This window comes from Accipiter gentilis, chromosome 31 (genome assembly GCF_929443795.1).
Source record: "Accipiter gentilis chromosome 31, bAccGen1.1, whole genome shotgun sequence".
Taxonomy (NCBI): Eukaryota; Metazoa; Chordata; class Aves; order Accipitriformes; family Accipitridae; genus Astur; species Astur gentilis.
The window spans coordinates 18894149-18910784 of NC_064910.1; the positions used below are offsets into that span (position 1 = coordinate 18894149).

The 16636-nt window shown below is 40.0% G+C and overlaps 1 protein-coding gene across 1 annotated transcript in view; it reads left to right on the forward strand.

The window, feature by feature from the left end:
* Window positions 1-9283, forward strand: part of EGFL6 (EGF like domain multiple 6) — a 41908-nt gene extending 32625 nt beyond the window's left edge. The window contains exons 9-12 of the mRNA XM_049834154.1: window positions 3956-4036; window positions 5941-6027; window positions 7265-7530; window positions 8677-9283. Coding sequence (XP_049690111.1) covers window positions 3956-4036; window positions 5941-6027; window positions 7265-7530; window positions 8677-8772 — 530 coding nt within the window. The 3' untranslated portion in view covers window positions 8773-9283. The remainder of the gene's footprint in view (window positions 1-3955; window positions 4037-5940; window positions 6028-7264; window positions 7531-8676) is intronic.
* The last annotated feature ends 7353 nt before the right edge of the window (window positions 9284-16636 follow it).

The window sequence follows — 16636 nt, forward strand, 5'->3', positions numbered from 1 at the left end:
AGTGTTTTCAGTAAGCTTCTTTAGCACCACAGAGTCACTTACCGGTGCTTTTGTACTGTTTCTGAAGGGTGGCCATATAACAGTGCTCCACAGACCTATTCTGCTGAGCTCTGCTTGTTGGGTTTGGGGTTTTGGCTTCTATTTTTTAATTTATTTTTTACTTTGAACCTTTTAATATTGCAGCTCAGTCCAAGCAGTGCTTTTCCAGATGTGCTCCTCAAGCTTCCTATTGCTTTCATGATCTCTTTGGCCCTTATTTGACATACAGATGGCTTGAGGGTCTGCCTTCGTGGTACTTTTCAGGCAGACCTGAGCTCATTCCAGTTGTGCTCCAAGCAAGCCAGGTGCAAGCCAGCTCCCAGCAAGAAGTCATGCAGTCAGAGCTGGTGCAACTGGCAGACCTGTGCCAACAAACCTGTTTGACGGGCAGAGTGAACTGGTGTCTGCCTGCACTTCTAAGGAGGACACTGCTGTGCGCTGTACAAAAGAATATGCTTGAACCTAACTAGCTCTTTTGCTGTATCTTTTAGTGGCAGTCTGTTATCTTTCTTTACTTTCTTGTCTAAAGGTCCCTGGGCAGGAGGATGGCTAGGAGGTGGCTCTCAAACCTCACCTATTTCATTACGCGCAGCACTCCCTGTAAGCCTGGTGGTTTTAAAGTGGAATTCTGGTTTTGTGTATACATGTGTTTCTAAATCCCCTTCATGGCACTCTGTTTAGCCACGTTTATACTAGAACAATGTCTGAATGCTTCTTTTCAGCGCTACTTTCTCATTTTCTGAGGTTATTGCTAAGAAGTGTTTCCGTGATTGCAGACATCCTCAGTAGTTTCAGAGTTGTTTTATGTGAGTCCTGTTACTTTTTAGGGACGTACTTTCAGCCAGACAGAGCTGGCTGGGGCTGTTCTATTTTGCACAGTTTCTTTCCTTGCTGCAGTTCCTGATATATAATACAATTGACAAACTGCATCTACCATAGCTCAGAGATTCCCCCTCCTCAGAACAGGGGCATTACTCAGATACGTGTCGCAGACAGCAACACTGAATTTCTTGCAGATGCAAGAACCTGTGTCACCAACACAGTGGCTGTTCTCAGGATCAGAACATCACCAGTTTATTGACACTCAGCTCATCATAGACATTCATAGACACAACTCCTATGGATATTGGGGGTAGTTAGTTACACAGGTACTAAAGACCTGGGCATTAGTTCTCTCTGCCACTAATTCCTGCTGATAAGATCAACCCATCTTACCTCCTAAGAGTATCACGATGACATCAACAGTTAAGAATGTATGGCACCATGGTACAAAGGGTTTTATATGTAGAGATTATATAGTACCTAGCGCTGCAGATAAGTAGATGGGTGGGCACTAGCAGTGCAGAAAGAAGGATAGACTCTGCTGTGCCTGAAGTGGGACGTATGTGAGCTTTTGTTGGTGACAGTATGTTCTTAGGGAACATGAGACAAGGCCTGCCTTTCTGCAAGCACCACTTGACAGCAGAAGAGCTGAGAAGAGCCATCCTGACTCCTGCTTAGTACTTAGGAGGCGGTAAACTTTGGACCCTGTCTATGTCCAATGATGGTCTGATGTAAAATGTAGGCACATTCTGAGTAGTAAGGTTTCTTGGAAAGCTTTCTGTAAGCTGAAGCTTACAGTTTCTCATAATATGCAGCTGATACCTTCCAGTAAATGGAGAACTGGAGTGTAATGCCTGACACTGAAAACAAAAATAGATTTGGATACAAAATTTGGCTTTTTTTATGTGCATGACAGTTCTTCACTTGAAGAATCTGCAGCACACAGCTACACCTGCATGTATATCCCTCAAGTGAATTCAAGTGTAATTCAATAACTCAATAAATAAATCATTCTGACAGCTGTTGTCTTCTGTTAAATCACTCCACTCTTTCCAGAACTGATCACATTTTAATAGGTTCCTTCATTTTGGCAAGGGTTTTCACAGCCTGAGCCTCTTTCACTAAGTATGAGGCAAATTTTATGGCATGACAGTAAACTTGACACCTAATCTCTATGTGGCTATTCCTAAATGTGTATCTGTAGACATGTATTAATTTGGAGAAAGATATATTAATCCTTGCCTTAAGTAAGAATATTATCCAGGTGATTTAAGCAATGGTCTGGGTGAGGGGAAGGCTGCAAGGGCAACAAGAGAGGACACGCTCCTGGCAATTCATCAGAAAGCTTGTAAGATTGCACGAGTCTCCTTTCTTGGCTCAATTCAGCAGCTCTGGAAGTGCCTCCAGGGCCTCTTCATCAGTGTGTGTTTTCTCTGTGTACACACAGAGCAATTTTTGACAGTTTTGAAGGAGAAGAAAGGTTAAGGAGATGGCACTGTCTTTATGGTGCTAGGAGGCTCTGGATTGCAGTGGACTGTAAGTATATTCTTAAAACTGAGTATGTGTTTACAACTGTGAGTTTGTTGCAGTATTTTGATGGAAAGCCCTAGGTCAGTGGAACTCATGGGAACAAACTTTCCTCTGAACAAATGTGTGTGCATGTGAAAGTAATGACTTGTAAAATATTTGGCATTTGCAACTTTCTAATAGCATGTATGATACAATGCTGAGTAGGGAAAAGTCATTTCGATTTCCATAGCTCCTATCATTTGGCACTGTTGAGGAAGTCTGAGCTTTTCTTGGCATTGCTGCCCACATGGTGTGCTTGAAAAGTGAACTTCAGTCTGTCAGGCTTTCCACTAACACCTTCTGTAAGCAGTAATCCAAAGGATCCTCCCTCACTTCTCCTCTAAAATGGCACATTTCAGCTCCTTCTGTTTTCATAGGTGTGTATGTATATATCATAGGTATCATCTGCATACATTTGCAAAGGATAGAATCCTCTGCCAGTGAAAGCAGATCTTCCCCTTATCTCATGTGTGATTAGTCACTTACACAGGCTCTGCACAAAGAAGTTGAGACTATAATTTTTTTTTAGTGAGTGCAGCATTTCTCTGTTAATCACTTCAAATAGTACAAAAGAAGCTTATTCACAGAGCTTTAAAAATACTTAGAGTATTTTAGAGTATTATTTAGAGTAAATAAGAGTTTGCAAGCTTCTCTATCTTTATAGCTCATCAGACAGGAGAAGTTTTGCCTTGGTCTCAGAGGCTGCTGCTGAAAAACAGTGCTTCTTGAGTAACTACCTCCTTTAGGCCAGTATCTTAGGGAATGCACCTAACATTCATTGACTGTGCTGCTGTACCAATTCTTCCAGTTTGGCACAAGACATGTCAACCAATTTTTACAAAAGAACTTGTTCAGGGGTTCCCACCAGGACTGGTTATCAAACATCAGGCTGTGCTTGCCAGCTGTTGTGGGGAAGGTGAGGAAGAGGTCGGGCAGCCGCTGCACCCTTCCTTCCCAACAGACAGCAGAGCTGACCAGCTTTGCAGGACAACATGTACCCCAGCAGAGAGTACGGCTTCAGAAAAATAATTTCCTGGGGCTTCCGTTACAGCTTACCTGAATACAGACCTGTGGGCCTTTGAACTCCCGATGTTTATAGTTTTTATGAAGTCTCTGATATTACCCATTTTTTGAGGCTGCTTTTGGCAAAGTGCTGCCAAGCCGTTGAGCTGTTGTCTTCATTGTCTGGTAGAGTTCAGGTACATTGATTATTAGTTGAAGTTTTGTAGGAGGAAAGCAGATCACCACGCCAAAGAAAGATCATGTTCACCATTTTATGACCTTGTGAATCTTGTAGCTCCGTTGCCCACAGCTTAGAAGGCACAATGCTGTGGAAAACAGCAATTAAACAAAGTCTTAAAATTCAGAGTTAGTATCTAACTGGGGTTAGGAATGTGAGTTTGGTGGTGGAGTGGAAAACACATACACTGAGTTATTCAAATAAATGATGGCAACCGGTATAAGGAATAAAGTTCCATCTTCTGTTCCCGTGATGACTGAGCACTTGACAAGTTGCTTTCCCTAGTTCCCAAGGTGAAAGAAGCAGCTGCCTTCAGCCCTCTCCTGGCACAGAGGAAAGTTCCAGTGTCGAGACCAGAGCAAGAAGGTACATTATTTTTATTCTACAGTATTTATTTTCCTGTGTATTGTGTGTTTTCATGACAACCTATATTAGCCAAGCCAGAACCAGTTTAAAAGCCTTTAACATAAAGCAAAGGTTTGGTGAGTGCGTTAGAGACAGTATCTGGCCAAACCGTTCTGCCAGTTCCAATGTGAGAAGCTGTTTTTGTGTCCTTTTCAAAACATACTTTGTTTATAAGCCATGTATAGAAAGTTCCCCTGCATTGAAACTTGACTTGTAATTGACTTTCACATGACTTATTTCATAGTAATGAAAAAATAAAGTCATTTCTATAGTCTATAAAATGAAACCATGTTAGAAGAGCATTGCATAGCATGCAACAATATGCAATGTCCTTCAGACATATTCTCTTGGTTTTTCTCCTGGTCCTCTGTCCGAAGTCAATAGGCGGTTCCCCTGAGCAAGACTGAATAAACATTTATCCTGAATCTTAAATAGCCTGGCTATGAATTTATGACAGTTCCCAATTAATCAGTAAGTCTTGTGGATATCAGAGTAAGATGATACTACCTGTTCTTTCTCACATTAAAAAATTGTTGCAAAATCACTGAGGGGAGTATACAAGGTCCAAGACCTGTCACAACTTAAGCTTCTGCCATGCCTTGGGAAACTGCTTCATGCACTTTCAAACAGAAAGCTTCACTGCCTCTTGGAAACTATATATATATTTGTAGCTCTGGTCAAAGCAGAGGATAAAGGCAGATCAAAGGGCACTCTACCCCTCTCCTAGTGGGAGACAGTTTTCCTGTGATGGACAGAATCATGAAGCTGACTATAAGGACCTGCTTACGCGAGCCATGGAAAAACAGAGAATCCAAAAGGGGGGACTGAGAGATTGTATTGAGCTGATGCATTTACAGGGCAGCAGCATCCTCCTCCTGGGGAGTTCCCAGCCAAGTGGGCAGGGGCTGCAATGCTGGGATTAGCTGTAGCTGAGATTATTTTTAGGACAAAACCAATCCACAAATCCTTCCAAATCTTAAAGAAAACAAACCAACACAAAATAGACAGATGTGCTGGCTGACATTAAGGGGAAGATACTGGGGTTTTTCCCGTTCAGAAAGCAGTAGTCTCAGAAACAATGGATTTATACAGTAAACCTCTCTAAATGCCATGTACTGCACTTCTTTGTCTCATGATAAAATACATGAAAAGAACAAGAAGGATGCTTCTTTCTGAGGAAATTCAGATGGCTGACGTATTATTCTTAATCTGATCTGTCATGCTTGCATTGCACAGTGTTTCTTTCTTTGTGTATGTAACGCTTTTCATCTGTCCAGTCACGATGGCTGTGGTGTGCTCTGGGTGACACCCTTTTTCAGTGTGCTCTAAAGGCCAAGTGATTTGCACTATTCCCAGCTCCACATAGTATGAGTATCAACCGCTGACTTAAAATATTCCTCTCATGGGAAGCCAGCTTCTCTCTTTCAATAGATAGAACTGGAGCTTGAGCATCTCAGCTGATTACAGCTACAAATGGAGAGACGAAAGCTCCAAAGTTGGCAGATCCCAAACCATTTATGATGCTAGAGTTCAAAACTAACACCTCCAACTATACTTGGTGATCAGCAGACACTCAGTATACCGAAGCCACAGCATGTGGCCACGTGCACTCATGTGCACGTGGGAGATTGGCAGTAAAAAGACAACAGGTTTTCCTCTGAGTTAGGGAAAGAATTACTACATAAATTCTAATGTTTTGCTTTTTTGCAATTTAATCTAGGTCAGCACTATCTGAACTCAGTACATAATTTTAGAATTACCTATATATTAATAACTGGGTGAATAAAGAGCAAATTATTTTTATCCGTACTTACAATATAGTGCTCCTCTTATCTCTGAGTCTCCATTGCCAATTTTTTTTTCAGTTGATTGCAGCTTCAGCCGAGGGGTCTGCGACTGGAAACAAGATGCTGATGATGACTTTGACTGGAATCCTGCTGATCGAGATAGAGGTATTTAAATATCTGTCCTCTAGCTATGCTTTGATTTGATGGCTCACCCCCTCCAAAAAAAGGGGGGATGGAGGGGAAAACAGAATCAAGAATTAGCTTTGCTATCAGTGGCTTATCTTTATAAAAGAAGAAAGGAGGCAGAGAATGCTGGGAGTAGAAATTGTTTCTTTGAAATATCCAGTGGCAACTGGTTATCAGCAATGTATTTCAACAGAAACAAATCAAAATATGAGAAAAATTGTTAGAATATAACTGTTGGGAATTGCAAGGTACAAGGCAATGGAAACCTTATTAGTTACGCATTGTGTCTCTCCAAGAGTGGTAGGGCATTTAATCACACATCTGCCATTTAGATGGATGTGGCGGTGTAGTCACTCACACGGCTTAGAGAGCACTGTGATAACTGCTCAGAAATCTCAAACTCCGCAAGGCAAACTAGTGATGGCATTCCTCAGAATGAGCCGAGGGCAGGGGGCTCTTCAGGAAGAGCCGATACCTGACCTGGTACCAATGGCAGGCCTGCTAAAACCTGAGAAAGAGCTCCACGGGTGCGATGTGTGACTGCTGTGCAGGTGTCTATAAAAAAGAGTGGCTGAAGAAACTCTTCCCTCACGGTCTTTCCATCCCGGTCTTTCTTCACTAATCCTTCCTCTCCTGCTCCATATATTTCCTTTTCCCCAAGTCCCTTCTCTGTGCTGTCACTTCCAGGAAGACCTTACCCTGACCTTACCCCATCTCCCCAAACTTATATCTGCTGATTATGACTTTATTTATGGGCCCAGATGTTTTAGCCCTTTATCACTTTGTGTGTCTCCATAATTTCATTGGTCCTCCAGGGTTTGGGGAATAAGTTATCAGTTCCTTTATGAGTTTGTCATCACTGCAGAGAACAGTGGAAATGGTCTGACCACAGAGGCACAGCAGCACGTTTCAGGCTGTTGCACTTGAAAAACTGAGATGGTTTTGCCTTTGAAAGGTAGCACAAGGAAGAATGACTGTAATTGCCAGTGAAATATGAACTCATCTCGTCTGTAAACGGATCTGACTTCCAGATCAGAGAAGCTCATTCCTTGAAAAGTACACTTCCCTGCTGCTTTTCTCTAGTCTGATTTTAAATTATTCCAGTAACACAGCTTCCACGTATTTTCTTAGCAAATATGTGTTCAATTTGCTAATAAATAACACAAGTCTGTTAAAGATGCGTTTTCCTTTTTTTTTTTTTTTTTTTTGTTACAAGGTGATGGGTACTACATGGCAGTTCCAGCTTTTGTGGGGCACAAGAAGGATATGGGGCGTCTAAAACTTCTCCTTACCGACCTCAAACCGAAGAGCAGCTACTGCTTGATTTTCAGTTATCGGCTTGCTGGTGAGAGAGTGGGGAAACTTCGAGTGTTCCTGGCAAACAAAAAAACTGCTCCTGTCTGGGAGCAGAACAAAGGAAAAGATGAAAGGTGGAGAACTGGAAAAGTAGAGATATTTCAGGGGGCTGAAACAACCAACAGTGTAAGTATAACACAATTTATAAGCCAAATACCATAATCGACAGCTTAATTTCCGAATCCTTAAGTGTTCCACCAACTGTTTTATAGGCACAGCTTACTGGCAATTGAAAGGCTTATCTGAAAGAGGAAACAGGAACACCAATTTTAGGAGGCAGAAGTTATTACTGGTTGTAATTTCAGAACTGAATTACCCCCGTTGGTTAGAACATTGATGCCAGTAATCCTGGCATTTTGTAAAAACTGCATCAGATCATAAATTAACACAAACAATGAAAATCTCTGCTTAATATCTCATGCAAGAGAAGCATACATATATTCCTGGAAAAATTAAAACTATCCCTGTTTCATAGAAGAGGATGCTCTCAAACCACACTAAACCAGGTAATTAGTGCAGAAGGAGACATCATGTATAATCAAGGATGGGCATTCACCCTAGGAGCAGGACATACTAGCCAACAGGGAACACTGTGCACAGAAAACTGCCTCCATCAGGGATTCAGCAAGTTTCTCCTTGAAATGCTAGGGCCTGGTTTTCATTTATGTGACTGAACATTTTCAGTGCTGTGTAAAGGCTTCTACTGTATAACTGAATACTGGGAGTATAAATGAAATGCAAGCTCTTTCAAGGTTCTTTGCACTACTGGAATGATGTAGGAAAACCCTTACACAGATGAGAATCAGACTATAAAATAAAAGCCCAGGCATCCTATTCATAAAAATTAACATACTCTCCATATATAGTATACACACTATACTATATATAGAGAAAGAATAAATATATATAGTATATACACCCAAAACCTAAGGATGGAAAATGAACAGTTGTAATGTCTTCAAGAAAAGGAGTGCACCAATGTTACACACTGTGGTAAAACTACACTATTGTAGTACACTACTCAATTTGCATTTTGTCAATGAAAATAAGTAATCTTGTTAAAGGAATCCATTTGGTATTGTAAACCTGTGCAGAGGATTATCAGTCTAGTTCAATAATTCACAGAACACTAAAAACGGCAAGGATTTAAGTCATTAAGTCCTGTACTGTGATAAAACATTCCTCAGACATAGCACTATAACTAATTAAGAGTTGCTAAATGGTTGGATAAACTACCTTTTCACTGTTAATACATCTCTTTTCTTATGACAGGTCACTTTTGAATCAGAACGTGGGAAGGGCAAAACTGGAGAAATTGCAGTGGACAATGTTATACTAATTTCTGGTCTGTGCCCAGAAGATACCTGATAATGGATATTTGAGTATACTGGATTTAATCCTATTTTTAATATTTGCCTTACTAGTAGTGTATTTTTGTATCATTTTCTTTATAAAAAACCAAAACCATAAAGACTGTGCCTTGAATTTAATGCAGCAATGAAAACAGAAAAACTGACATCTGCAAGATGCAGAGTACACTTTTTTATGAGTTATTCTAATACATGCTTTGAGTGTAGCACTACTGTATTTTATAATTCAAGGTCAGGGTTTCTGAAGTATTATTTGTCTAGCTTTTTTACAAATTCTACATACTTTTATTCCTTGAAGTTCTTTTCAAGGCTATTCTTAAGTCTTCTATTTCATTTCTTCTACTCTACGAGAACATGAAGCAGTATTTAAGAGGATGTTACTACTTCTGGTGACGTAATTTTAACTTCCTACTTAGTGTGCAGATATTCAACCTATTCAAGTAAGAGGAAAGAGAGAAGCTTTATTTCCTTCTTGATGCAGCTACACAAGTTGTAAGTGGCGTCATGTCTTTGAGGAATATTTTCATTACTAATAAAGTATGTAAAATATCTTGTTTGTCATCAGTGTCTGAGTCTGTTATGGAGGCTCACACAATCAAATTCAACAGGTGTTAAAAGTCAGATTTATTCTTCAGTAAGAAGTTAGTTAGAACTCTGGTAACATTTGTGAACCACAGGCTCAATGATGTAAGGGGAATTACTACCACACAGCCGACTTAAGAATTCTTAAGATTTAAAAATGATGACTCAAGATGCGCATATCGCTCACCTAAAAGATGAGGGCTCTCAGCCTCAAGGAGCTACCTAGGGGAGATGTCCTGCTCTCCTAAGGGGAGAGTCCCCGGCTGCAGACCCGCTGCTCCGAGGAGGACCGACTGACTCAACACATCCTCTGGCAGGACCCCGCTTAGACCCTTGTCGCATCTGACCCGGGGTCGTTTTAATCCCCGTTGGCCAAAAGGTCAACACTTTGTCTTCCTGCGTGTGTCAGACCTGTCAGTTCCATTTTCAGCCTGCGGCCTCTGGGGTTTGGGGTTTTTCCCCATCTCCTCCCTGCCCAGAGAAGTTTCGTTTCCTGACAGGGTGGGTGTACCTGCCAGAGAGTCACACAAATAACAATTTAGAAGTTATCCCTTTATAGTTTTATAAGCATTTAATGTTCATCATTGACAGACGATGTTACCAACTGATACTTAAAAAAAGACACTTATGAAACTTCACATTATGTACTGTCCTTCAGGAACAAACTGGTGCCTGCTGGATTGCAGGCCTATTTTACCCCACAGAGGTGTGAAAGAACGGTTTTCACTTTCCAGCAGGCAGTGGTCACACAATAAGGCTCCTTCTTATTCAACTGAAAAAAAAATAAAATCTTTGTTTCGAGTCCCTCCATGTCTCTTCAAACTTCAGCAAAAGGAATGGAGACTATCCACCATCCCCAGGAGCAGGGAGGTGAGCAGAACCTTCTCCCACAAACTAGGAGCTGCCACCCTGCCACACTTGCCCATGCACACACACATGTACATGTACACATACACGTATGCGTTTGAGGAGGGTGTAGAATCCAGGTTCCACCTTTTCTGAAAAGAAGATGAATGACAATGCTGTGGAGGACAAGACCATCTTCTTCTGTCTCATGATATCTTCTGAAAGTGCCCAGCAGTCTGGATCCCAAGAGGACAGAGCTGCCCATGGAGAAGCCCTGGTTCAGGCAATGCTCCATTAAATGTGTGTGCATACATTTTCCTCTTGGTTAGCTCTGTGTATCCCCTTCTAGGTTAACTGCTCACTGTTTTTTATTGGTGATGCTCTTTATTTTATTTCTTGTATGAAGAATGGGACATCCAAAAAGAATTGAATAGAATTTTATAGAGAAACACTAAAGAACCCTGAAGAATTCAGCCTATACAAACCTAAGCTTTTTAACAAAATCCAACTCCAAAAGTTCAAACACCTTAAATTGCACCTATGGAGCAAGTCAGGGATGCTTGAGACATTTCTTTTTGAAACACGGTATTTTTGCACTTTGCACACAGCTGAGGAAAGAGTAAAGAAGACTGCAAATGTCTGCGAAGTTTACAGTAGCTATGTAATCAGGACGCTTGTTCTTTGTTAGAACTAGTTTGTGTTACGAGACAGGTGCTCTGAGAACTGTACGTGGACTTCAGCTTTGACATATGAATTTCTTTCCTGGTGTCTTCAGAGGTGCTGAGGACATTACAGAAAACAGACTTGAGAAAACCGAACTCTCTTTATTCTCAGGGCAAAGGCCCTGGGAGTTTCAAAGTGAGGGGCAAGTTCCCTCAGTAGTGGATGGGATGCTGACTGTGATCTCAGGTCACAATGAGGCAGAAAAGTGAAACAAGTATTTTTCTGGACTCACTCCTCCTCATCTGACTCTCTGAAGTTGAACTACCCTTACTAAAGAACGAGAAAATGAAAGATCAGTTTTCTTGAAATAAAATTCTGTCTAGCTTCAAACAGCAGTAATTTACACAAACACAGTGCCCCTAAAGCCTAAGAAGCCTAAGAATCATTACAGTCTTGAGCATTTAGAGTGCAAATGATATATTTGAAATATATATGTGGAGTCTACTTAAACAGAGTCTACTTAAAAAACTACAGCTAGGTATTTATTGCATGTGCAGTTATTTGGCATGCAAAGATAAATACTGCCTGTGGAAGGCATAATATCTAAAGATTATTTGCTCAATACACAAACAATACAGAGTAAACACAATAAACATGGTCTGATATGGAGCCAGATATGCTGATACTTGTTCATTGTTGGTTGAATCATAGCCCACCATGAATCATGACTGTGACAATTACTTTAGTAGTAGCATCCCATCCAAAAGACAAGACAAAAAGAAAGGATTTTTCATTTCATGGAATGAGTAAGAAAATTACTTGCAGAGATCAGTACAGACTGCAATAGCTGCCATAAGGCTTTCTGTAGTAGATGCAGAAGTTGTTTCTCATTTGTTTGCAATAGATTGTCAGATACAAGACAGCTTGCATCACAGCAGATCATAAAAATAATTCTAGCATAATAAGATCTGAAGAGCAAAACTGAAACCTTTTTTGTTGTGAATAAATTCAAAGACAGCTTCTGCAGAAGCAACAAAATAAATCCATTATGTATAGACATTCGTATAAACCACATCAGTGCATCAGCAAATAAACTGGTATTGTGTGCAACATTTATTCAAAAGATGCAACTGCTCAGGGCAAAAGCTACATGTTTCTCCTTCAGATGAAAACAGTTAAAGGGCATATTATGCCCACAGTCATTAATGCTTCAAAATGTTCCTGACAGGTTTCCATTACTGTGAAATGTGAAAACCATTATCTACTTGATTATTTTAGACAGCAAGGAAACTGCACTGGGAGTATTTGAAAATGTTACAAGTACGCTATAATCAAGTGGCTTGAACTTTGAGAACATCATTTGCAACTCTTAAGTCTGATAATAAACTTGGGAGACAGCACTCTGCCTACAAGTTAATGGAAAAAAAGAGCTTCTAGCCAATTACCCAAATCTATACTACATCCTTCAAAAACCACTCAACAGATGTGATCACTTAATCTTGAAGGTTGTATAACAAAAGGTTTCGATCACTTTTCCTCATCTGCCAAAAGAATTAAAGGAGACATTTTGTCAGCCGTGAATACATGGAAATGCTGAGGCATGTTCCCACAAGATGATTATCTTGTAACCTGCAACTGAAAGAACTTAAAACATTTTCCAGCTATTAGGTGTTACTTTTATACATTAAATAAGGATTCCCCACTGCAATTTTTCAGGATCATAAAGATGAAGGTAATGGAGAGATGCTTTCAATGACTGATTGCTACTCATATTTACTTCATAATTGCTATATTTATTTAGGACAGAGTCATACACTTGCCATGTACTGGAGGTGTTGAAATTCATGACAATATATTAATGAAAAGGTAAATAACAAGAAAGTGTGGATAATAATTTATTTGGCCATATGTGTACTGTTACATAAAAGCCGATCACAGCAAAAGATTTTTGATGGAAAAGAATTCTAATTTCGATATTATTAACCTCTCAAATACCTGAGTTTAAAGTTTGATTTTAACGAAGTTAGACATTCAGTCTCTGTGATCCTCCTCCTTCTAAACCCCAGCTCTTCAGGAAATGCACATTATACAACTGTTGAGAAAACAGAAGCTCCAGGGAAGCTCCTAGCAATCAAGGATACCTTAGACGAGCTGCCTGCTGTCCGAGGGCCATCACACAGTGTTCTTGAAATAGTAACTAGATGTTAAAGAGGAGAGATCCCAAACTGTGATGACCACCAGTAAGTCCACTGACTCTCCTCCTGAAGGAACCAGCAAGTAAATCAACTACAAAGTGGCCCTGTGTTCCACCACTGCAGGACAGGGTAGACAGCAATGTCAGTACAGGAAATATGGGAAAAATATATGGGAACTGGGTATGGACATGGGGCATTTACATGCTTGATGTGCTTTTTTTGTCTTTTTGACTGCAAGTGAGCATTTCAAAGGAAAATGCAATCATTCTCAGATCATTTTCCTTAGAGGTAGGAGCTAACTTGGAGCCACTGACTATATAGATATAAGGAAGATTTTTTTATTCCTAGTCCACTGCTTTGCAGTCACACACAATTAAATTTCCCATCCCATTTTCTTGCACAGTTGCTCAGTAACTCCCCTCCTCCAGCGCACCTCCTCCTCCTCCTTCTTCCTCACTGACCTCAGTATCCGCAGAGGGGTTCCTCTCACATTCCAATCCCCTTGCTCACTTTCCCCTCTTAAATCTGTTCTCCCAGAGGTGCTACCACCGTCACTGACAGGCGCAGCCTTGGCCTGAGGCAGGTCCAACTTGGAGCCGGGGGAGCTTCCGGCAGCTTCTCACAGGAGGTGCCCCTGCAGCCCCTCTCCCGCTACCGAAAAACCCCTCCACACAAACCCAAAACACAAGCACTAGGCCATCTGGGGTCCTTGTCTTTACTAGGTCAGTGCCATGATTAATAATTATTGATTTTCTAGATTTTCAAGGATAATGTGATCTAATTCTTCCTAGGCAGGAAATATAAAATTCAGGTTTTAAAGTCAGTGCCAGAAAACGTTGATAAGTCTGAACAAATCCACTTTATTCAGCCATGCTAATAAAGTGTTTCTGAACTGTTGTCTCCTTTCATTTTGTCTTCACAGTCATATTAGCACGGAGATTTAATATAAAACTATCCTGTGGCCAATTCGGTGCTTTACAAACCTATAAAAAAAGGCTTTATGAGGTATAAATCAAAAAAGATGATGGTTCTTTATAGGATTAATGGTACTTTTAATAATGATATTTGTAATTCTGCCTTTCATTGATTTTCAGTCAGGAGGCAAGAACATTTTTTAATCATCTATCACAACTTTGGCATTCAAGATTTTTGCTGAAGATACGGAGACACATTCTGTTCTCAGCCATGTTTATGTAAATCTTTTACTCATCTGATTTCATTACTGACACTTTGGTTTACGCTGGTGTATATGAAGAGCTGACATTAACTTTGCCTCCCTGTCTAGGAGCATTTCTAGCAAGTGACCATTTACGAGTTCTCTTTCAGGTTTTGAGGGAGGGTACAATTTCCTTGATTCCACTTCGTAAGGAACACAAGGTTCACAAGGTTTCAGAAAGCTCAAACCACAGCTCCAGTGCCTGTACCCAGGGATTTTAGAGGAAACCCCCGTCCATCAGTCCTTCCCGCCACAACACGTTTTGCCTGAGCTATTCTGAAGAGGCAGCTGTTACAATTCCAAGAATGGACAATAAAAAGGAGAGACTAAAGCTTATCCTTTGAAAAACAAATTGAAGAAAGAAGACTTTAAGGGAACTCACACATATTTTGTTTCAAATAACTACATTACAAATATTTTGTGAATGGGAGTACATCTCTGCAATATTTCATTGCTAATGTGTTATCAACATACAACATCTTCAAAACTGGTAAAAAAAAGCTTTTTATTTCATTAAAAGAAACTGTGTATCACTGTTCTACTTTCAGTGACTGCGATCTCCTTCATAGATAAGGGTGTAAGTTAATAAATAAAGTAATAATAGTGGCAATTTTGCAAGATGTTTCCTGCTTGATGTCAAGCCAGAACTGTTGACATGCGTTCTTATGCTAACGTTGTCTTTTATGTAGATCATATGTGGAAAATGCAAACCTACAGCTCATTTAAACTTAGAAATGTTAAATTTCTATAGTACGTCCAAAATGATGTGTTGTACCATTGTGGGACTATATGACAAAGCATTAAATTATGTGATAAAATAGCAGCCTGATATGACATTATGATATGACATAATTTTAAAAATAAAATAAAAAATATAAAAAATAATTTTATAGAATAAATAATAACCAGTAATTTTTTAATTTTTTTTCTTTAAATAGAACCATTGTTTCAGAAAAAAAAAAATTTTTTAGGGAAGCTTATTTGAAACTGATACTATTCTATGAACATTGTTTAACCAGCATTTTTCCAGCTAGTTCTGTGGATATTTAACACTTTATCAGCTGGCAGAATAACTCACTGTTGAATAGAAGCCTGTGATTTTAGAGAAGCAGATACTTATCACAGCCAATCCTGAAGTCTCAAGGAAGTTGTTGCTGTTAGAGTAGCGCTGATTTTATCCTGAAAAACCATGCAAACACAAAGATACACAGATATATCATTACACACATATACACATATGTATGAATATAATGCGTATATGATTTTTATCTTTTGTTTAACTTTAGGGGTAATTGAGAAAGCATTATTGTCTCTGTTTTACAAATGGGAAACTGGAATAATGGTCCCTTATTCATTAGATTGAAGACTATTTAATGGAGATGCCCCAGCAGTCCTCTGAGTAAAGAACCTGCATCCAGGAGAGGCATCCTCAGTTCTGACCCCTGCTCAAAGGAGGGCTAATCACGAGGAGCAAGTCACGCTCCTTGTGCCTTCCTGACAAGGGAGCTCTGTGCCTCTGCAGTAGGCAAGGCACTTTCAGCTGAACATAAGGAATCCTACATGTACTGTGCTCACAATCGTACAGACAGAGGGTAAAGAAAACTAGCATTCAAAAGTCTTACCCTCGGAGCCCCAAACTGAGACTAAACTGCGAACTCTTGAATGTTGCAATGATAGCTGCTGCTGAGCTCATGACATATGTATGCTGCAAAAATACTTAAAAATATGTACGACAGGCCATTGGAGGACATGTCACATTTGGACCTGGAAGGCTTGGACTGCATTCCTGTTCTGCCACTATTTTCTTCTGCCAGTTCTGTAAAGTCATGTAATCTGCTTCAAATTCTTGATCTACTGTTTCATAAAACTATGGACTCTTTGGGATAGCTTTCGCTCTCTTTGTTGCTGTATGAGCAGCAAAGAAGAGGCAAAAAGGAAGCCCTATCTCAACTGTGGCCTCCAGCTAGCCAGGGCTGACCATCACACCACGTGTTCAATCATTGACGAATTTGTGAGCTTGGCACAAATACATTGCGAGTAGAGTATTAAGCACAATTACCAATCATTTAGGGTTCTTTGTTATCAGTGCATAATGCAACCACTGCAGCACTAGCAAGGAAAGTTTTGACACCACTCAATAATGAGCACAGATCACCGGGTCATTACAGTAATTTAATAAATTGCTTACGTGATTTTTTTACATCCTATATAACAATGCAAGGCTTTCTTTTTCTTTGTGATTAGTACTGGTGATGTTCATTATGTGAAAATAGGGCAAAAGAGGTGTGTCTGCTGTACACGATATTCATGCTGAAAAATTATTTGGTAAGTTCAGTTTACTGTCAGCAGAGGGCAACACA